General features: G+C 39.1%; 1 protein-coding gene across 12 annotated transcripts in view; it reads left to right on the top strand.

The window, feature by feature from the left end:
* The first annotated feature begins 1,483 nt into the window (after positions 1-1,483).
* The window catches only part of LOC113056922 (transforming acidic coiled-coil-containing protein 2-like), a 35,285-nt gene continuing 12,738 nt past the window's right edge, over positions 1,484-24,030 (top strand). For 11 of the 12 annotated variants that reach the window (XM_026223864.1, XM_026223863.1, XM_026223862.1 and 8 more), the window contains exons 1-9: positions 1,484-2,266; positions 2,644-2,919; positions 6,806-7,063; positions 18,769-18,896; positions 19,688-21,104; positions 22,770-22,830; positions 22,945-23,200; positions 23,634-23,683; positions 23,805-23,914. In XM_026223864.1, coding sequence (XP_026079649.1) covers positions 1,551-2,266; positions 2,644-2,919; positions 6,806-7,063; positions 18,769-18,896; positions 19,688-21,104; positions 22,770-22,830; positions 22,945-23,200; positions 23,634-23,683; positions 23,805-23,914 — 3,272 coding nt within the window. In that variant the 5' untranslated portion in view covers positions 1,484-1,550. The remainder of the gene's footprint in view (positions 2,267-2,643; positions 2,920-6,805; positions 7,064-18,768; positions 18,897-19,687; positions 21,105-22,769; positions 22,831-22,944; positions 23,201-23,633; positions 23,684-23,804; positions 23,915-24,030) is intronic. The other variant, XM_026223855.1, reaches the window with a different exon arrangement.

The following is a 24,030-nucleotide window of genomic DNA, read 5'->3' as shown; positions in this document are numbered from 1 at the left end:
GGGAGGAGAGCAAAAGAGGGAGATTTTTCAAGAAAATGTGGTACAAAATGTAAAACCCATTGCAGAAAAGGACAGCAACAAAAGTGCAAATACCTCTCAAGAACAGAATGAGACTGCTGCAAAAGAAAAACCTGATCAAACACAAACAGAAAATCAGGAATTAATAAATCTCTCCAATCTAACAGGAGAAAAAAAACTATTAGATGAAACCACTCCAAGAGGAAAATTGCGGTCTAGCCCTATGCCTGATGCTGGTTTAACCTCTGAAGGCATTATAGAAAAGGCTCTGAGTAGTAGAGGGGCACTAACTGAAAAATCTCCTCCAGTCATTGATCACACCCTGTCAGCAGTGGTGAATACTTCTCCTGAGAGAGACCACACACAAGATCCAAAGGGTTCGTGCCAGTCAGATTTGGCATTTACACAATCTGGAGAGCTCCAGCTGCAACAGGGCTTTATGAGTGCCCCTGAAGCAATGTTAAATGTGAGTAAAAGCAATATTTTAGAAAATGCTGAGACCAATAATCATGCAAGTGCTGAGGCAAGTAAAAAGCCAGAGAAGGTGATGATGTATCATAGTGCAGAGGCTCCAAGATCCCTAAACAACACATCAGAGAGTGCCACACTGGTGGGTGGCTATAACAAAGATGTTGCTGTGTTCAATATATGTCCAGAGAATGAAAAGAAGGCAATACAAACAATAGATCTTAATGGTGGGAATTTTCTGTTTGTGGGGAAAGTACTTCAAGTGAAATCCAAACTCAGTCAGCTCCCAACTTGTCTGTAACAGCATCGTCAGCTTCTGAAACATTAGAAGTCAAACGGGTTATAGAGGCTATAGAGGCAAAAGAGCCTGCCATCTCAGCATCACAGGAAAGTGTGAGTAAACATGCAGACTGTACCAAATCACAGGTCAGCGCGGATGCACATGGGAATGTGTGGAACGAAATCCCTGACAAGAAAGGCTCAGAATTTCCGTTAAATCACTCAAGTGGGTTCTCTATGATTCCCACCCTCTCACACCATGAAACAGGACTTAAAACAGAAGATAAATGTTTAGACTCCATTACCCCTGGAGACAGTGGAAACACTGAGATCAGTTCTGATTCGATGAGTGATGTTGCACAGATGTCTATGGCAGGAACTTCCCAAATTCAGCAAGAGAAAGAATTTGTTTTTCAGTCCTCTGATTGCCAGCTCTCCACCACCACATCCTCTGTTTCTGTGCTCCGAAAATGTATTAAAGAGGAAAAAGAGATAATTGAGGATCAGGCCACTAAAGATGGCCCAGAACCTAACACTCCTAATTCCACTCCCCAATCTGAGACAGCCGCCAGGAGGATGGAGCAGCTTAATAAGCATTTGTCAGAGCAATTCCCAGATGGTACCCTAAAGACAGAGGAGCAGAATACACAGTGTTCTGAACAGCAGTTACAACATGTAAGAACTTGTTTGGAACTGAAATCACAATCAGTTCTACGAAAGAAGAAAACACCATTTCAAATGACGTGCAACAGCGAGAAGGAATTCAAGAAGCGATAAGTAGACAGATGGCGGATGAAGAAAAGAACAAGGCCATTGAAAATGGGGCTGAACCTAAGTCTTCACAGTCTATAATTGAAGAAAGCATCTTCAAAGAAAACCAAAGCAAGTTGGAGGAGCAGTCTTTATTTTCCCCTGTTGAAGCAATAGTCGATAATGTAGACAAGCAAATTGAAGAGGTTTCTAATGAATCACTGACAGAAATGATAGAGGCTGTGTCATTGTTGTACCCTGAGACCTCTATCTGTTTGGTGACTGACCCCCAGGATTCCCTCCAGTCCCCTTTTGCAGTCAATCAACAGTGTAGTCAGCCACCCACTAAGTCTTTTATCCAAAACTTATGTGAAAACGCCACAAAGAAAGTTGAAACTAGCAGTGAGCAAAGTTCTGACATAGCAGATAACTCTCCAGAAGACATAGAATCCCTTCTAATCAAAAGAGCAATAAAGAAAGATGACAGGGAAGCTATTAAAGATGAAGTCAGCAAGGTGTCAACGGCTGCAGATGTGTTGCTAGGTTCAGGCACAGGAACAGAGCAGATATCACAGGTTATCGACAGTTCAGACAGTCAAATCCTAAGTGCAGTCTTTGCACCTGAGAGGTCAGATGCAGTCAAGTCCTCTGAAGGTTCTGACTGGCTCAGAGCTCTGAAGGAGGCAGCCTCCGTGTCTCAGATCATTCCAGAGCACAGAGATGAGTCTACCTGTGGATCTACAGAAAACAGGTACATTTAATTTGATGTTTGTTTTTAAAATGAGAGACCGTGAGGGAAGTTGTCTTTGTTGCACTCACAAATATGTTGAAAGAAATGTAGTGCTTTTCATTGACACAGATAGAAAAAAGTATTTTATTCTCACGTGACGTTTTGAGTGAAAATGGAGCGAAGTACAAGTACTACAGCCCATTATCTCCTGAGGGTGACCTCAACAGTGACATCAACTGATGCCCTTTAGGGCAAGAAAGAATCCTTTCATACCCACGCTCAAACACACACTGGGCTTCACATATTTGAGCACCACACATACACTTGCATACAGGCTATAAGGAGTTTTCATTGAGACAAACAGTGAGCAAGATTTCTTCTGTTTATTTTCTCTCTAGGCCATTTGAGACCCTCCGTTCGCCTCAGACTGATCTAGAATTCCAAACCCCAACTGAAGAATATTTTCCCCCTGCTCCTGAGGAGAGTTTTCCCCCGGTTCCTGAGGAGAGTTTTCCTCCAGCACCTGAGGAGATTTTGTCTCCTGCTTCTGAGGAGAGTTTCCCACCTGCACCCGAGGAGAGTTTTCCTCCTGCTTTTGAGGAGAGTTTCCCGCCTGCACCAGAGGAGAGTTTTGCCCCTATTAATAAGGAGCCAGAAGAGCCACCAGACTGCAGGTGAGACCTCCTAAATGCTCCTTATGCACTTTCATTAATTATTTGCCACTTCCTTGGTTTGTTATTGAGTTTGTTGGTACTTGCCACAAAGAAATTCCCCTTAATGTAGACTATAGGATGCCAAAGTAGTTATGTTTAGGTCCAGGGAACTACATAATTCATAGAAGGGGTCATGCGTTGCATCTGGGGGCATCACTTTTTTGTGTTTTGTCTGTTTTATTGCTTAAGTGTACCAAATTACTACATTTACATTTATTCATTTGTAAATGCTTTTATCCAGAGTGACTTACAATTGGGGAATTCATCAAGCGATTCGTCTTAAAGAGGCAAACAGACACAGGAAGTGCTCCTAATACCAAGTTTCAGGCATTGTTCAAATAAGTAATTACTACATGGGTGTCCAAAGACCTAATTGTTGAATATTTCTGAACACGTTTTGAATGGAGCATTGCAATGTACACTTCGCCTTCTTTTGTGGACTTTCTTATTTGCTCTCGTTTTGTCATTACTCCCCACTCCCTCTCGTGAGTCTATATCTGCTCTGTTGCAGCAGCCACAACTGATGAAAGTGGAGCACTTGGTGCTTGTCAGTCAGAGGTTTTAGCCTAGCACCTCATTTAGAAAGACATGCCGGAGCCGGAAAGAAAGAAAGATAAAAAGAAAGAGAGAGTGGTGGACAAAGGGATAGGGAGTGTGGATGAAGGGAAAGAAGAGAGAGAAACTTTGACTCTGCATTTGTCCCAGTATCCCTGAACGGCCCACTCATTATTGCTTGCCACAGATGTGGACTAGAGGAATTTTGCATGTATCTGTCAGTATGTGTGTGTGTGTGTGTGCACGTGTCTTACTTAAGTAGCATATGTGTTTGCTATTTGCACCAACGCCCTCACATGAGGTCATACCAAAAGGTCTGTCAGTGCTGAACAAAAGCCATAGTTCAGGGCCGCTCCAGTTGAGAATATTACTCTGTGTGTGTAGATAGATAGATACAGTCAAGAGAGAAAGAGATAGATACGGAGAAATAAAAGAGAGAGGGAGTGTGAAGTGGCTGCCTGAGGAATTTTGAGTGGCTTGCCTAAAAGAATAGTTGCACACTTTACTTTTGGTACTGATCTCGGGTGAGTTTACTAAACCTCCTTTGCTGTTAAAATTTTTTTTTGTCTCTTTTAAATTTGACTAATAGTGTCAACTGCTGGAGAATACAGCCCTGTGGATATTTGGAAAGATGATAATTACAGATGGTTTGTAAAGATCTCTGTGGATAGATGGAGGGAGGGACAGTAAAGGAAGACAGGGAGGGAAGAAGGAAGTGTGTTGTGAAGTCTGTCTCTCATTCTTTCAAATTTGCTAGCTTGCTCATTCCGTTTGTTTTGACAGTCTCAGACACCTGATGATAATGATTTGCTCTGTGTTGACAGAAGGTTAAATTCCGTTATTGTAAGGAATGAAGTAGATTAAACAGGACTTTATGGGTGCAGTTAAGATACCTTTGCTCTTGGTAATGTGTGATAAACCCCGCTGTAGCTGTACTAAACCCGCTTTTAGACACAAACCCATAAAATGCTGTGCTACATATCGTTTGTGGCATGTGAATTTACTTTATTTCATATGGGAGAGGGTATTTTGAACTATGTGGCTTTTGAGGCTTTGTGTATAAATGAAATACAGTGCAAAACTATAGCCTGATGGTTTTAGTCAGATGTTTTAGGCAAGCTACCAACTTTCCACATGTACATGCTAATATTATCCTGTTAAGATAACTGTGCAGATTTTAATAAGATGCCTTCGGTTACCCTTCAGGGAAAAACTAGAGAATGTTTATTTCCTGTGGTTATTTAGAAAGTTGCAAGGAGGTTTTACTTGGTCTTTGTGTTAGCGCCTCACACATAACAGCTGAATAAAAACACAGCAATGTAAAATTTGAGAGCTCATGCTAATTTTTTTATAGTGCCACTGCCTACCACAAAGTAACTAAATAGGTCACATACAACAGGCTTCTGTGTCCCCAGCTTTCACACATTTTATGTAGAGCAGATGAATATGTCATTTCCAAACTATTCCATGTCATTTAGCTAGCTTATTCCACATTTGTTTTTTCATAAAGCCACTTGTGATTTTATGACCAAATGAAACTGTGTGTGTGTGTGTGAAAGAGAGAGAGAGGTGGCTCGGAAGCCTTATGATGCGTGACAAGAGCTAAGCAACAGTTACCATGGCAACAATTAATAGCCAGTGCAACTATTTTGTTTTAATGGAACACACTTATGTTAGTGATGCTTTGAAAAGGTGCTCTTATTCAAAATGTTTAACAATTTTACATTATAAAACGAAACAATAGGCTTTAATAATGGCATTTATTATAAAGATAACCGTGTGACGCAGCCCCTTTTTGCTCAAACCTAACCACACTGTACTTCTCTAATTATGCCTTACATATTTCTGTCAGTTAGATTGTAGTTAGGACTGTGAAAAAGCTGTATGATGGCTGTGCTAACAGTAGTGATGCTGTTATTTTTATGGCTGCTAACACTCCAGCTCCCCCCTGCTGCCTTTATTTAGTGCAGTCTGTTTGCTATTAAAAACCATGTCTGGACTCATTCCTATGGACACAGCTGCTCCTGGGAGATTAGATTTTGTGTTTGTGCTCTTCCCATTAACTCTGGGGCCTTAGAAACCTTGTTGTGTTCATTAAGGTTGTGGTTTGTGGTTATGTCTAACATGCAATCTCCCACTATCCGGCTAAAGCGAAGGAAGGAGAGGATCGTAATACTTTGATGCGTGCGTAGACCTGATTAGAGGGCAATTCTGCACACTGTCTACAACTGTTTCTGATGAGATAGAGCAGTGCTATGTACAGTTGTTTAGGCTGTGTGGTGGAGTGAGTTGTATTTTAGTATGTGACATGAGGCACACACCCCTTGACAGGAGCAGCTGAAGGGCTGTCTGCTGTTCTGTCTGTTGGATTAGGTTTTGTTGGAGATGCTGCTCAGCTATTGCCATTCTTTCCCTGCCGAGTGTGGAGTAGGGATGGTAGGAATGATATATATCATTATGTGATTAATTATTGTATCAGAAATTTGATAGGTACAGATAAAGTTGTACATTTTGTATAAATGTATATATACAACATGTATCTTATGTGGTTCATTAGTAAATAAATCAGAGAACAACTGATTGATTTATAAATTAATTAATAGCAAATATGAATACTCAAATAAATTTTGTATTTGTAAAAAATAAAATACAGTAAAAAGTATTACTATGAAATGTTATTGCAATTGTAAATAATTGTTTCTCTTCTAATTAATAATTAAAATGAAATGTATTCCTCTAAAAGTAGACTGAATTTTCATTAGCAGTCATTACTCCAGTCTTTTTCAGAAATCAATGTAATAAGCTGATTTGGTGATCAAGATTTATTATGATTAATGTAAAAAACAGTTGCTTAATATTTTTGCAGAAACTGACACATTTTGGATTCATTGATAAATAGAAATTTCAAAAGAGCAATATTTATTTGAAACATAAAACTTGTGTATAAATGTTTTTTTATATATATAGTGAATAAACGTCTTTATTGGTACTGTAATAATTTATTTTCTGTATAATATTAAGTTATTTTAAAAAAAAATCATACTGACTCCAATCTTTTGAATGGTAGACTATTTATTTATTTTTCCCAGTTGTGAGAATTGTTTAATAATAATAATAATAATAATAATAATAATAAATAAATAAATGGAATAAAAGCTTAGTTGATGACTGAAATCTGAGTGGCAAAAAATGTGTTTCTATTGTGTGCTATGATAATAGTTCTGAAATGAACGATTTCACAGGTGCGTCTCTCCTCACCGTTCCCTGTGTGTGTATTTGTGGTGTTGTGCAGGTCTCCTCTGGTAGAGGCTGCTGAGAGCAGTGTGTCTGTCCCATCTCCCTTATTACCCCTACCACAGCACGACACTGCTCCTGCCCTCCCTGCCCTCCTGCTCCAGGACACGGTCGAGTTCCCTACACCGCCCCCTACCCCTCCGGACAGGGCTCCCCCTGAGCCTCAGACCCTTCCTCTTGCTCCTTCTGGTCTAGCCGAGGCTCCCCCTGCTGCCCCTGTGCCTCCTCAAATCCAACCCTCTGAGCCTTCAGCAAGGTAGGATATGATCATTTGCTGAGTGTGTTAACTGATTGTTTAACAGTGTACAGTTTTTCTTCTTTAGAAGATTGTGAGGATGCCACAAGTGTAGAGATACTGTACGCTCAAATTTAGTTTCATAGTATTTTTGCTTTGTGGTTATTTTAAGATCCTTGGATGATTTTGCCGCTCATATGCCCTCCCTGCGTGGGCAATACAGTTCACACAAGGCTGCTTTCAAATTCTCTTCATCCATTTACTCTGTTCTGAACTATCAAACTAATGAGAATTTATAAATACTGATTAGATTTAATTAAATAGATCTGACTGTATTATTTTGTTGACTGTGCTGCTGATAATAATAGCAGTGATGATCCTGAGGGATTTGTGACATACACTCTATGTACTGTATGTACAGAACTGTACACAGAGTTCCTCGTTACACCCTGTTTCCTCTGCGTCTGAAAGAATTGAAGCACCCAGAAATTAATTAACCATGAAGACTATTGGCACCAGGCTTTGTATGCATCTTTACAGCACTGTATATAAAGAATATATTTGCCCTAAAATTATCTTAAATCATTGATTAAAATGTTTGAAATTCATTACAGCCACTTGTTATACAATAACATATCAAACCAAGTATCTGAGCAAATGATTCTAGCTTTTTCTCAGAACAAAATTCCCTTTTGTAGATATTTTCATTTTAACCCACTGTTTCAAGGTGATTTTGGCAGTTGAAGTCACTTTTCTGTGTGGATTTAAGATACTGTATTGTCATGGAGTGTGCTGCTACTATTGTAGGTGACTCATTTCCATTTGTGCACATTTTTGTAAACGTTTTCACATCAGTCGGAGGCTGTGCAGTGTTTGGATAGAGAGCAGGATGACTCAGCCACGTTGACTGTTGATGAGCTCAACATGCATTTCTTCTATCAGACAGCAGAGGGCGATAAAGTGTGCATGTGTTTCTTTCAGTGCTGGAACTGAACTCTGCTGCCCACTGCAGCACACAGCTTGTAAACACACATCAGAACAGGAATACATCCTAAAAACTGTCCTACACTGTATGGAAAAAATTTGATTTTTTTTTTTACCTTTAGTTTGTAGCTGGTGCAGTACCCTGAAATGTACATCCTATCTACCCATAAAGGGATGCAGAATGCAGATGCAAGAACTTAATCTTAAGATCTCACATGTAAAACGTAGCATTTGCATAATGAGATTTATTTCAGAAGTGCACCACCATCCAGCCAAATATAAACTGATGCCCTGGGGCACCAGCTTGATGCATCTCAACATAAAACATCCATTAGGGGAATGAAGCCTGTTCCTTTTGCAAACAACTAGAAAGGGCAATCTGTCTTTTTCATTTCTCTCACACTCTTACATTTTTTTTTCTCTTTGGAAGGTCATTTGTAATATGTATGCTTTTGTATTCACTACTGGATATTTAAGATGCCAGTATTTGAGCACAGTACAGTTCAGTTTTTAGGACACACTTAGGTAAACATTGGAATGTATGTTTTGGCAAAATTAAGCCATATATATCTGTATTCCTTATACTGGTGCCAAACTGAAGGGTTTTATGGTCATTTAACTTAACTTGTTCATTAGCAAATGAATAAAAAAACAACTGACTGATCCATAATTCACAGCAAATATGAATATGGCTCCCAGACCAAAAAGAAATAACTAAATATGCTCTCCTTATTCATATTCCATGCTTGACTGTTAGTTCAGCCTAGATACTAAAAGCCCATGTTATGAATCTTTAAAAAAACTGCCCTTGCAATATCTTTCAGTGGCTGCACTGCTTGAAAATTTAATTTTCAATTTCCTGCATCTGAGCATAGGATGAAGATGTCAGTACACACTATACACTCTCACTCTGCCTGTGACAGCATTTTTTACAATTTCTTTTATTGTAAAATAATGAGTTGTCACATGTCTTCCAGCTGTCTGACACAGACAGCTATTAAATTTGTGACAGGTCTTTATAAAACCCTTCGCTGTTGCTATAATTTATAATGGACGGCTGTGTTTTTTCATCACTTTTGCTCTTAAAAATCGGAGTGAGAGGAAAGTAGCCCCTGGCTTCTGCTGAGAAGAAAACAATAGCTGCATATAGATGCTGCAGAACACTGTGTTCCTCTACAGGCACAGGATTTTCTAGAAATAAGCATACATCCTTAAATCGCTGAGCTGAGAGAAGGGAAGTCATAATATGATGAGAGGTTTGAACAGACAAGTGGTCTCCAGCATTAGGATGGTTGGCTACAGAACCAGTGACTTTCACTATGATAGAGCCTTAAACATGCCATTGAATCTCATTTGTGTAAACACCCTCAAGCTACAGAATTATCACCCTTCGTGTACAGGTGCATGTTTTTACTTGCTTCTTTTTATCTTCTATTTTCAAAAAGTTTTGTTAATGGCAGGCAGTGGATTTTTAGAAGAAATGTTTTTTTTCTTCCTGTCTAATACCAGTTTTTTCTCTGTGCTAAAGGCATATGGGTCATTATTTACCTTGCTTCTTGTACTGTGATATTTCATGCGCATGTAAGCATACTATTTATTAAAGAAAACATTTCAAATAAATAGTACATAAAAAATGCATGCCCTTTTTTACTACACTTTGTTTGACTATTAATATTAATTATTAACTGCCACCTTCTTTTTGGACCATTAGTCAACAAATTATCAGAGAACGGAGCAGTTATTATGAGGCTTGTAGGAGTTTTCACCGCTGCTCCCTCACATTCACACCACACCATTAAAGTTCAATGAAAATTTAATGAGCATAACCTTATCCACTGCTAATGTTTGCTGGATAGTGTTGCTTTAGAAAAATGAATGGTTTATGAAATATTTTATCTTGCATATTTTTTTTTTTTTTTTGTGCATTTTTTCTTGAAGAGTCTCTGCCCACTTTCCTTTTTTTTGTGAAAAGGCCTCTGGCTCAGGGTTTCAGGTTTATCTTAATTTTGGCTAGCTAATCTCTGTTTCTTTAGTGGTTCATATCCATGTCCTATACAAACACATGAACATAACAAAGCTTCGGTTAACTTTGGGGCATGAAGACTTTCCTTACTCTGTGTACAGTCCTCAGGCTCTATACTAGGCAGATCTGTGCGAAAAGCTCTTTGTTCTGCTTTCTCATGAGTGAACAATAGATTAATAATCCTCATGTTTCAGATGCCCCCACCAATGTCCCAATTTCCCACAACTGCTGCTGTCTCATGCTGTAAATCAATATGGATTAGCTTGACCTCTGAGAATCGCTACTGGTCCCCTTCAGGCTCGTAATCTCTTTTCTTTGAGTTGTCTCATTTTCATTCTAATTTTCATTTTTCATAACATTTTTATTGCGAATTTGAATATATCTGTCATTTGAGCACATTGGGACTGATGACTGCTTTCTGCCATGTCTTTTTGTTTTCATGGGGGTTAATATATCATGACTTTGACCTGAGCAAACCTATGGAAGAACAGCAGTTGTAGATCAGAGCGTCATCAAGTCTGATGTACATGCAGTTAATTTATACTTTATTTAGTTACGTTTCTGTAATGTGAGTAACCTGCTGTGTCACTCTATTTTAACAGGGGGAGTTAGTTGTGTGATTTAGGGCAAAAAAATAAAATTGAAACACAGAGAAACTGTAAACGTTGTTGCATAACAAAAGACAGGAGAGCCCACATGCCTCAGTTTCTGTCTCGGTGTGTGAAAAAGAGACCTGTGTCTTTCAGCTTGGCGTGAGGTCAGCTATTGTTTACATCCACTGTGCAGATCGGCACAAGAGACCTCAAATCGACAGGGAAAAGCTGCTCATCTTTTAAAGCACTCCGTTCCCTGGGGAGAGCGAGAAAGAGAGAGAGAGAGAGTGAGAGAGTTAGAGAGGGAGGGGTTATGGAGAAAACAAGCAGCCACTTCGCCAAGCGCCACAACAAGCCAATGAGAAGACCGAGTTGAAGACTAGAGAGCAGGAGCATCGCTTATTCCCTCCTCCTTCTCTTGCTCTACGCATCCTTTCATATCTCTACCCATAAGGCAATACAGTCCTTTTCTATTGTTGCTAAGGATACAGATAGAGATACAGCTTTCCCCCGATGCAATGTAGACAGAGTCAGAGAGAGCGAGAGCAAGGGATGCTGAGGGCTGAGAGCGGGGCGCCTGTATGCCCCTGATGCCATCTGCTCCGGATCTACTTCAGCAAAGCATCGTGTGTCTGACGCCAGCCCAAGGGCCCTCAGGACGAGAGACGTGGAGAAACAGGAGGCGCAGGTTGGGGGGAGGAGGAGGGAGACGGGTGCCAGTGGAGATCATATAGCAGAGGATGGGAGCAGTGGAGTCCGCTGAGAACGGACAGCCCCCCTGTCCCTCTCAGGAGCGTCCCGAGAGCATGTGAGTAAGAACCAGAGGAGCAGATAGGAAGGTTCTTGACGATCTCGTTGTCGTTGTCGTTGTTGTTGTTGAATTCAAGTGCCTGATTTGTTCACCTGGTTTGAGTCTGAATGTGAGTATTCCTTCAGCGATGCCTGTGCTGTGAGAAATAGGTAATAAGCGTGGTGTTTGTCAGAGACACAGCACACACAAAGGAGGAGGGGATTGTTATTGTGTCTTTGTGATGTCACGATCAGACATCATGTTTATTTACATTAGCCATTTACTGGCGGTAGTAAGGCTCTGTATGTGCTTTTGCATATTGACATGTGTGTTGGTCTGGCAGGCTTGCAGATGTCTGGACGGGGGAGTTCTGGCTTTATTTAATAGGAGAGAGATGTGTTTTTTGTGGGGGATGGAGACTAATGCTGCAGCATTGAGAGAATGAGAGAGATGCTGCTGAAATAGAACACTGAGATGTGTTGGAAAAAAGGGGGAGGGGGTAAGAGAGAGAGAGTGAGGCTATTTATGTTGTAGACATTCAGAAAAGCAGAATGGCATTGATCATGTCAAACATTTAGTGTGGGTGGAGTGGTGTTTCTGTATGCCTGTTTGTGATATAAGCCTGCTGTAAATCTAAAGGAATAATTCACCCAAAAGGAACATTCTGTCATCATTTGCAGTAGAAAAACACATTATTTCTTTCTTTTGTGGAACAAAACCCAAGAGTGCCTAAGCTACTGTTTTCCATACAATGAATGTAAATGGTGAGCTCAGATTTCCAAGGCCAAATATTTAATAAATAATGACTTAAATTTCAGTCAGCCTGAACAAAGCCTTCATATTGCTTCAGTAGATTTTAAATATAATGTGCAAGTCATACTGACTAGTTTTATTGGTAACACTTTAGAATAAGGTTCCATTAGTTAATGTTAGTTAACTACTTTCGTTAACATGAACTAAGCAAGAACAATCCTTCTACAGCATTTATAAGTCTTAGTTCATGTTCATTTCAACATTTACTAATGCATTATTTAAATCAAAAGTTGTGCTTGTTAACATTAGTTAATGCACTGTGAATTACCATGAACTAACAATGAATAACTGTATTTTCATTAACTAACATTAACGAAGATTAATAAATACAGTAATAAATGTATTATTCATTGTTTGTTCATGTTAATTAATACATTAACTAACATTAACTAATGGAACCTTATTCTAAAGTGTTACCGTTTTATTATGCATTTATGGTCCTCTTTTGACCTTTTTTGGAACTTGACAGACCCTGATCCCTATCCACTTTTATTGTAAGAGAAAAGAGCAGTTCAGACATTCTGCTCCTTTTGTGTTCCACTTAAGAAGTAAACCCAAGTTTAAAACAACATGAGGGCAATTACTCTATTACATTTTTGTGCAACTATGCCTTTAAAATAGTCTATTAACCAACTGTGTGTCTTTCTAGCATTTTAACACCTAAGGTATTCTACTGTATTTAATCCTCACCCTATCGGCCACAATGGTTATTTTACTGTTGTAAATGACCTATGTTTAAAAAAACCTGGAACTTCTTGCTCCAGGCAACACAAAGTCTGAACCTGCTCTTGAGGTCTGTGCTTTAAGTAAAAGTATTGTAGCACCATACAGTGCTGCCCGTTGAGCCATGACTAACATAGCTTTTAGCGTCTAAAGTTTGGCTTATGCAATCCCCTTTTGAGAATTCTTACATAACAGTACCTGCATAGTTTATGTGGGAGTTTGAACCTCAACTCTAAAAGCTTTGTATTATTAGATTTGTCATTTAGTTCACCTACTGTAAAAGTAGCACATCATGATAGGAATCTGGTGGAAGAAACTTTCATCATTACCTTTTAAAAAATATTGAATTCATAATCCAACATTTTAATTTCCTATACAAGGCCTTATTTGTACAAACTTCAATTTTTTGCCATTCACCAAGAGTTGTCTTCAACTCTGCTTAAGCAATGTAATGCTATCCCATCTTCATTATTAATATATATATATATATATATATATATATATATATATATATATATATATATATATATATATATATATATACTGTATATATATACTGTATATAATTTTAATGTATTTTTAAAAACCATGTGGAATATTATTAAAATCTGAAACAGTAAAAAAAAGAAAATAATAAAAATAAAATGCTGTTTATTCCCGCTTTGGCAAAGCTGAATTTTTAGCATCCATTAATCCCATTTTCAGTGTCATATGATCCTTCAGAAATAATTCTAATGTGTTCACTTGGTGCTCAAATAACATTTCATATTATCATTGATAATTATGATAAATAATAATAATAAATTATACATACATTTTAGGATTCTTTGATTAATATAAAGTTCTAAATAAGGTCATTTATTTTAAACCGTAATCTTTCGTAACATTTTCAATGTATGTACTGCCACTTTTCATCAATTTAATGTCCCCTTGCTAAATAAAAGTATAAATTTCTTTAAAAAAAAGAAAAAGAAAAGAAAACATTACCCCAAACTTTTTAGATGGTAGTACTTCAACCAGATTTGAATTTAGCTGTGGTGCTAAGGGAGCACACATTCATACACAATCTGGCTTCTTGAATTTTTTTTTATTTTTATACTTTCTTTTACGCCATAATTCTGTTTCTTTTCCATTTTTCATAGCAGTTTAGTGGCAAAATATCTAAATGAAACATGTTCCATTATGAACAATATCTGTATCCTCATTACACTGTAATGTTTCTTAGTCTTTTAATGAAAGGATCTATATTTATATTCCACTTACCTACTTCTGAATACTGATACCATATCATGAGCACTGACATTCAGATCTACTGGGAAACATGTGATGCACTGCTAAGCATTCACATCTGAAGTCTGTAATCATGTGACCTGCACTTTCTCTTAACTTTTCAACTGTTTGACTTGCATTTGAGCATATAGCCTACTACTGGCCAACCACCTCTTCTGTGACTTCCAGGTTATCTGGAGTTTGCTTAGGACTGGAAACTGGGCTTATGTTTGAAATTGAATATTAACACTCTATTTACAATTGCCATAGCATAACATGCACACACACACACCAGTTGGCCATATGCTAGTATTCCAGTTGGAGCACAGCCTTTGTCTCCCTCTACTGGTCAACCACTATCATTACCTCGATCTATAGTACACCCTGTACCCTCCGTCATAAAAATGAGCAAATCACAACTATTTATTTATTTATTTTACCAAGATGCTCTTTTCTTCAGCCCATTTTAAGCTCAATTATGCTTACAATTAGAATTTTAGAAGATGCACACAATATGATCTGCTGGAGTATTGTGTAAGTGATATGTTAACACTGTTATTAGCAGATGTGATTATAGATCTGCTTCTTAATCACTCTCCTCTCTGACAGACTAATAGCTTGGTTTAGGTTAGCTTTGTTTGAACAGCCTTGTGGGTTGTCACACTCACAGCAGCGTCTGTGGCTGGAACCAAGCAGTGCTGTTCTGTGCCAGACAAGCCTGGCTGTCTCCATGCAGACCAATTCACCTGAAACTCCCTCATGTCTTCTGTCTCCTTTAGCTTTTCACATTGTTACAACTCATTTATTGCAGATGTCTACTTGTTTACTGGATATTTTGACCCTGCGGCATCTGTAGATTCTCATGCTGATTATTTTCGTTTACTGGCATTTGCAATTACCCCTGTCTCAGTAGCATTCATAAAAAGTGTTCAGTAAGATTCAATTAACAGAGATGCATTTTATATATTTTTCCACCATCTAGAGGAGAGTTTCAGATATTTGGAAAACCCATTCTTAGTATTTTTAAAACCCCTGAGAGAAACATAATTTTGATGATACAGCGTTCCACCTAATTTCCTCTGCAGACTTTTCAGAAATAAATCAGTATTTTATATTCCCATACCACAAAATAAATGGGTTTTTATATGTGCTAATAGACTTCCTGTACATATGTGGATCTATGTGTAAGAGAAGGATATATGAGGCTTCGGTCAGGATTTTGTGCACGTTGCCAATGTGTGTGATGTCTTGCACATGGGAGCATATGTCTAGAGAGCACCGTCACCATGGCAACAGTGTGTTTGCCAGATATGTGGAAGCATCCCTGTTTGGGCTGAAAAGCTCATCAACTGATAATTATCTCGCCCCATGTCATTAACACACTGAAAGATGTAAAATTAGACTTGAAGTCTTTTGAAATTCACTCCTTGCCATCCGTATATATCGCAGCACTTGAAAGGAGCATACTGTTTGTATTGCTCTAATTCTCTACCTGTATCATATTAGAGCATTGTATCCCAATGATTTTGTATTTGACCTGTACTTATTGATTATTGTAACCTCTCATTCATTCATTCCCAGTATATCCACTTACACCTTTATTGAAAAGTTTTCATTGTTACTAATTTCTCAGAGTAGTTGATGCAATGCAGAGGGGCTTTTGCCATTTACCGTGCATTTATGTATTTTAAATAAAATTATATGATCAGCAAGCATGTATGTTCGTCAGGAAAGATATTGACTACTTCCAGTCATTATGCTGAGGTTAGCAGTGCAATGAAGAGAAAATCTCTTATTTTGCTAATGAACTGCTGGGTATTGTCAGTCGTCACATCAGCAGGCATATCATGTCATTTTTGGCCTCTGTTTATTTTAAATATGCTGTAGGTACAGTATTTAAATGAACTGTTGACTGACTGTAAAAAGTTGACTTAGCACCATTGGAAGACAATCATTTTGACATGCCGAGAAATGTGACTCAAGTGTAATGGTTTTGTGCAGGTAAAAGCGCACAATGCAGGAAAAAACAAAACAAATCCAAAAAAATTTTTTTACTGATATCCACACAAGAAAAAGAAGGAATCCAGGAGCAAGGGGTAGCACAACCTTTAGATAAAAAACAATACCAGGCAAAGGACTAGGGTAGAACACAGGACTTAAGAACTGGAAACGTAATTAGGGAGAACTGAAACAAGTGCAGAGCTCATTAATCAAAAAAAAAAAAAAAACATGGAACAAGGGAACACAGGTGATCTGGAACGCAGAGAAGCCAAACCAAATACAACCGAAACATTACATTTCTCTCCCTACCTCGCACAGACAAAATCAGTCTAACATAGCAGGGAGGGTCAGGGTTAAGAGGTGGGTGAGGAGCAGGTAAGGGACAGGCAATAGGAAAGGGGCATAGTTCAAAGATGGCCTTAAGTTCCTCAATAAATTGTCCAGTGGCCAGTTGCAGCTCACCCTCAGCTGCGGGAGTGTCCCTCCAAGCCCTCTATCTCCACCAAAACGGTGTTGCCGGCTCACGCACTTGGTCAGAAGATTCTAGAGGCTCAGGCTCCAGGGCGATGATAGTCTCAGTCGTGGTTATGCACGCTGGCTCATGTCGCGGCAGGCTCAGGCTCTCCATCTGTGGTGGGCTCTGGCTGTACTTCTGTGCAGCGGGATGACGGCTGACTGATCTCTGGTTCGTGAGTGGGTATGGAGATGTCCTTCTTGACGGGGCAGATGGAGAAATACAGTCTATTTCTCTCCAGCACCCACTCCACGAAAGTGCCAAAATCCTCTTCAGGACCGCAATGGTTTTGTGGAAGTAAAAGTGCACGAGGAGTCCTTTAATGATATATCCACACAAGAAACAGGACCCTTAAAAAAATAATAATAATAATTTCAAAGCTACGGTAAAGATTACATTTTTGTGTAAATTATTCAGCTCTAGATGAAAGAATACTTTAATCGAATTTGATTCGATTTTATTCACTCATTCCCACGGAAGACACCAGAAGGCTGGTTTCTGCTGATTTGCTACTGGTCTAGTTTGTGTTGCTGAGGACTAGCATCAAAAACACAATCAGGATTTTTTTTTTTTTTTTAAGCAGGGAATGGGTGTGTTCACTGCACTGAAAGCATCAGTACATTCATCAGTTTTATGCAGCAAAACTGAGCGTATGACTCCAGCCAAGTCCCTGCTGTAGTAGTAATAATGAAAACATGAGTTTTAACAAAGAGAACCATGACTGAAACAGAAAAAAATCCTGTTTTGTTCTGTAATTGCAATACAGCTGGATATTTCAGCACAGATGGAAATAAATAAGATGGAGAAAAACAAAAACAAAAAAACATTGATTTTATAAAAAACACAGATTTTCTTTACATTACAGCAGCCTGAGTGGGAAGTCTGCTTCTGTCCTGACTGTGGGGGAGGGAAATGTGCCGGAGGATGTGTTAAAGGGAGAGAGAGAGCCAAACAGTGAGTCTGCAAGTGGCGAGGATCCGCAACGGGTTGCATTTGGATGAAGCCCACCTTCAGTGATAGACTGAAGAGAGCACGTACAATATTAAAAAAGAGGGAGAGACGGTGTGTAACACACAAAGGGATAGAATCAAAGCTTCATATTTCAGGAATTGTCATTGGGAATAGGGAAAAGGTGTATGAGTGACCGTGAGGCTGTAATCGGTGGCAGATATGGCAGTGAGCTCGTGGCAGGCTCTGTCTCCGCTGCAGTGGGCTCGCTGGGGCTGGGACACGCTGCTGGGAGGGACATCTGGAGAGGATGGGGCAGACCCAGCCATAGGACTCCTCCGGCGCCTCAGCTGGACCTCCAAGCATGATTATATGATCCAAGGCAGGCAGAGGTGAGCGTGGGCTAACAGCAGAGAAAGGACAGGGACTAATGCGGTGAGACTGGGTGGGGGTCTGCACATCTGTCTGAGGCTGCGTCTTTGTTGCTGTATGTTCGCCTGCGTTATCACATATTGTGTCAGATTTGTGTTTTACAGTATATTCTGATGCCAAGACCCAAAACATTCACAAACTGATATTTTGTTATATTGTCGTATAAAGCAAAATGTGTAGTCTTGACTGAAATGAAAAATGTGTGAAAATAGCACGTCAACTGTGATACTCAGTAGTTAAAAAAAAGAGACTCCATTGCTGAGCATTATATGTGTTTGAGCTGCTGTTATTGGTCTCCTAGCTGCAGGTTCAGCGCTTTAATTTCCATCTGTAATAATCCACCAGGGCCTACTAGACACATGCTGATGCAGGCGTTTGTTTATAAGGTCTGGCACACAATGAATGATTGTTTAATAGGTGTATTTGAATTGATTTGATCCTGTAGTGTAAATATGAGCTGTGATGTGTTGTCTCATAAATTGATGTTGCTTGTTTGCTGTATCGGCGCTGGATATGATAAGCAGCTTTGTTGTATGAAAACAAAACCGACTTGATGTTTATACTTCAATGAGATTATCAAATCACTTCTTAATTCAATATATTCAGACCTTCTTCTGACACACTGTTTTTTCGCAGGAGTTCAGACTCAGATGGAGCTTTCGAAACCCCTGAGTCCACCACCCCTGTGAAGTCTGCTTCCTCACCAGTGCCCCCAACAGAGCCCCCCTACACCAACTCAGAGGCATTGTCCCAAGAACACACAGGTACGTTTAGATTTCCATTCCATCACAATTCACACACAGATAGTCTTATGTGGAGTCAAATTGTTTTAATTTTTTTGAATAGCTTCAGGAGTGTTTTTTTTTTTAATTAGACATTAGAAAGTAAATACTTTACACTAGCAGAGAGCACAGAGCAACAATAAATAGTAAAAACCTGAAAACAGAATTTATTATTAACTAGTCTTAACCCTAAAACCCAGGAAATGTTAAGAAAAGCTAAGCTTAGTAGATATGTATAGTTATTTGTATCCTTGTATCTATGTTATATGGCTATGGTATATGCAAAGTTTAGATATCAGTTTGTGCTTTGTTGGAAACAAAGATATGGAGGTCTAATTAATTCTTTAATCAGTTCTTTTGTTTCTCCTCATGTCTTTTATTTAAACAGTGTTCTTGTTATTTTTTTCATTTCTTGTTCTTATTTATTTTTTTTAAAGGAGAAGAAAAAAACAAGAAAGGGCTGCCTTTTCACCTCAATTATTCTGAGACAGGAGTACTGTGGTCTTTGTTATCAAACACTGCACTTTTACTCTCTCTAGTGGATATACAATGAATTGCTACTGAACTTTTTTAAAGAAAGATCTAGAAAAACAAATCAAAACAAAACTAACAAATGTTAAAAGTACTTTTTGCACTCTATCCTTCTTCAGTTCTCCAGTTGTTATATAGCATAAAATAATTTTAATACATATGTGAGTTCTCTTCTGTGATCTGCTTGAAAGCATGATCTGTTTTCAAAATGTATAGTGACATGCCATTCTCTGTCTTCACAGCTTCCACTGCTGACATCTCTGCCAGCGAAGCTCAAGACCCAAATCAACTTAAATCTCCCAGTCGCTCTCAATCTATAGTCTTTGATGAGGACAAACCAATAGCTGCTAGTGGCACCTACAACCTAGATTACTTAATTGCTAATGATCCCTTACCAGAATCAAATTTTGGGTCTGGACCATCAAGTCGAGCCCCTCTTACCCGCTCTCTAAGCCTACAGTCAGGTGAGTTAGAGAGCCCAGGAGACAAATTCTCAGGAGGAACCTTCGACAAACCCATTCACCCACGAGCAGAGTCCTTCAGCATAGGAACAGAAAGTGCTCCGGGAACTCTTCGTAAAGTGAAGAAGCCCCGTCCAGGTTCCCTGAAGAAGAAACCTCTTTCCCGGCAGAACTCAAATCCAGAGCATACCTCTCCCAAAACAGTCTCCTCTAGCAGCACGCCAGAGGAGAAAAAGAGAGGGAAACCACAGCCTGAAAGCCCCTTGCAAACCCTAGAGAGGGCTAGCTCCTCTCCCAGCCCTAGTCCTAGTCCTGCTGGAACCCTACGGAGGAATAGGATAAAGTCTCGAGTTGAAAGTCCTCCACCTTTGGCCGAGGAGGTCACTGCCAGCTCAATATCAAGTCAGCTCCAACCGGTGCTTCCTGATCCAGTACCTGAGGCTCCAGCTGTTCCCGACGAGGAGTCTCCTATCCCTCCCAGTGCCTCCTACAAATGGGATCCGGACAACTTTGAGAATATTGACCCATTCTGTACAGGAGGTAGTAAAGTTGCCAACTCGCCGGTCTTAGGCAGGAAAGCCGACTTTACATCGGTCTCAGACACTCCTGTTGTTGTAGAGGAGCCTCGTGCCTCTTCCACTGCTAAAGAGCAACCCATCAGCATTGAGGAACAGCCAATCACCAAACGCCAACCAGTCAGACTGGAGTTTGACTATTCAGAGGACAGTGAAGAGGCACCACGCAGTACTCCTCCTCCTAAAAACCTAGGCAAGAAACCAGGGGCCAAGATGCCCATCCGAAAGCCCAGACTGGGGATTAAGAAGCCCCCTCCATCCCAGACAGAGCAGCTAGACAATGCACCTGTCCCTGCACTTTCAAATGACATTGATGACATCCCGATCCCCAAGGGGTCATATAACTTTGATCCCAACAAGTGGGATGACCCTAACTTTAATCCATTTTCTACAAACACTGGTATCCCCAACTCTCCTGGCCTGTCTAGAAGATCTTACGACTTTGATGCAGACTCCTTTGATGGCTCAATCGATACCTTCAAATCTCCCAGCAAGATGGGAAACTCACCTCCGAAAACTTTTGACAAATCCAACGACAACGAGAATGACAACGATAACATTGCTGAGTTGGAGGATCACAACCAGAACAAACCTGCCAAAAACAAGAAGAAGCCTCTCAAATCGTAAGTCTGATTTCATTTCATTTCAAAGTACATCATCCATTGTAGTGCATGGTTTCTAATTGTTGTGTATTTTCTTGTGTACATTTATAAATTATCAGATACACGTATGTAAGTGGGTGTTAGTTGTTGTTTGACAACCTCTGCCACATGTCTGTTGATCTCATGTATCACAGGAAGTCCAGCAATGTCTCTTCTCTGTGTTGTTTCTTGTAAGTAGGGAGATGGTGGAAAAATCAGCATCAGTAATTATATAGCTAACATAAAATGCCACTTTAACATGTTTTAAATCATGAGCTCATTGTCAGTTGTTTTATCATTTAGCTTAATACATATGACTGATTTCTCATCACATCATTCCACGTCACCTCCATCTTCCTCGGCTCCATGTTTGATATTCTCCAATGAGACTCTGTTGCCATCTAATGGACCCTCAAACAAGTGCAGTCGATTCAGGCACGCTAGTGCACACAAGGGTACAAACTGATTGTGATACTATGTGCATGTTAATCCAAGTGGAGCTTTGTTGACTTCAGTTTTTTTGTCAATGAAGATTGATAGTCTATCTCTAAAATTTCTGAATAAATTCCTAATCCAGACATTTTTATGAGACTCATTTAAAAAATCTTACCTCCTTAGGGTGGCCAAGTGGATAATAAACATTGCAGGTTTTATTGCTAGAAAGCAGAAACTGTGACCTGGAATGTTGACAAGGGAACTTTTATTGTGCCTATTAGCAAGACATTATTTTCCTTCTTTAATACCCCCTGCACAGCTATTAAGGAGCAGGTTTAAGTAATATTACTTTCAATCTGGGAGTTTACTGGATCATTTGATTCTGTTTTTGATTAATCCATTTAATATATTTTGCTTAGCTGCAAACTTTCCTCTATAATTCCTCTGTAGTTCTCACACAATTCAAGGTTTTCAACTTTATTTTTTCAGAACAAATGTCTTTTCAGATTTGACATGAGGAGTAAAGTAATACTCCTTAAATATTAACATCACACTTAAACTAGGAAATGTGCCAACAACAGCAACAGAATAGGATTTAAAATGCTTTTGTTATATGAGGCATCTGTCACTTTCTTGGGTCACTGAGCGATTTAGTAAGGGCTACAGGGATTAAAACCAACTGGGTCAGGCCAGAGACTGTGGAGTATTACGGATTTTTTTGTTTTTATTTTCTAAACCACAAGTCTGTACTGCATAATCACCATACTTTTGCGAAGCATATTTCCAAATAATCTCTAGTATCTGTTGGTCTTAATTTCTTGCCATGGTTCCATTTGTAAAGACTGCATTAGCAAAAAAAGTATGTTTACAATAATAATAATAAAAAACACATTTGCACAAGAAAACTAAAAACTGAAAAACATACTGTATATTTGATATATCCCAATCAATCATGATTAACTCATGAGACTTAATCCTTAATAATATGATCCATCGTTTACTGTAAGAATTACAATATATTTGCATTGTCAAAATGTTATTTAATACCTTTATCGGAACATCAAAACAGGTATGTATTATTTAACTAAAACTTTTATGAAGTTGAACATTATCTGCACAGCATCTGTCAAAAATAATAGTTGGATGTTGTATTTTGTTCTACATTGAAAGTTTAAGAATAACCACACATTTCTGTCATGTTTTCTTAAACAGTAACACTTTTAGAGTGAAGAAATCACCAAAGAGGACTCAGGTTACTGAGCCATCTGCTCAAGTAAGTTGAGACGTGAGCGTACATTCACCTACAGTACACTCACACATTCACTGCAGATGTTCATTCTGAAGATGATCTGTTTTTCTCCTTCGTTGTCACCTCATATCATAACAGTGTTGTCCTGTGTGTTCTCCACTCTCGCCCTCCACTTCACCCACACATAATCACCTGCAGGAGCACTCACCTGATGCCAATCCCGAGCCCTCACAAGATCACGCCACAGATGAGGAGAAACTGGCTTCCTCCACCAGTCACAAATGGACTAGACATGACATAGAGGTGGAGCTGAACTCTGACCCCCAAGACTTCCCGCAGCCAGCCGACTTTACAGCTTTTGTCAGTGAGAACAGTCTACCAGCACAGAGTGACGGTGAGAAAGTGGAGTCTCTCATTATGTCAGTACATTATCTCTAATCACGAGCCTTGATTTTTCTGTCCAAAATAAGTGATTTTGGTTTTAAAATGGTTTTTTGAGATTCAACCATCAGATAATTTCCCACATGATACAAGTTTCCCTACAATCCCAAATGACCCAAAGCTGACTCGGTTTATGAGCCTTTGACCTTCAGGGAACCATTCGCACCCTAGGGCAGTTTCTGCCTGAAACTAACTGGGTCAGTAGTACAGAGGCAGATGAATTATAGTGCCACTCTCATATTGGTTCTGTCAGTCTGAACTGATGATCAGCATAGAAAGAATAATCTTTGAAAACCTTATATTATTTTAATTCCTATATAACCTTTATAAAACATTTAACCTGTTATATCTTCTCTCATTGTCTTTTCCTATTGTCTTTTCTGCAGTTACAGACTATGAGATTGAATACATGGAAAAGATTGGCTCCTCCGCATCTGTGAGTATCATCATAGCACACTAAACTGAGGGAAATTTTCTTAAAAACATAAAATAATAATAATTTTACATTTCAGTGCTTTGTTTTTTCTGAATAAATGTATGTATGTATGTATTTACAGGCTCTCTCAGTTAAGAAACCATCACTTTATCTAAAGCTGGACTCTGTGACCGAGAGTCCAACAAAGACTTCCAAAATGCAAGATTCAGAGCCCAACTCTCCCTGTACTGGGTAAAACAAACACACACACACACACACACACACACACACATATACATACATAGTCTGTGTAGAAATATTTTCTGTTTAAACAGGAAGTCTGTCTGTCGGTTAGTACTTGCTGGAAT

Source organism: Carassius auratus, chromosome 38 (genome assembly GCF_003368295.1).
Source record: "Carassius auratus strain Wakin chromosome 38, ASM336829v1, whole genome shotgun sequence".
NCBI classification, from domain to species: domain Eukaryota; kingdom Metazoa; phylum Chordata; class Actinopteri; order Cypriniformes; family Cyprinidae; genus Carassius; species Carassius auratus.
Note: the sequence above shows the minus strand (reverse complement) of the source record. Positions and strands in the feature narration are given on the sequence as shown.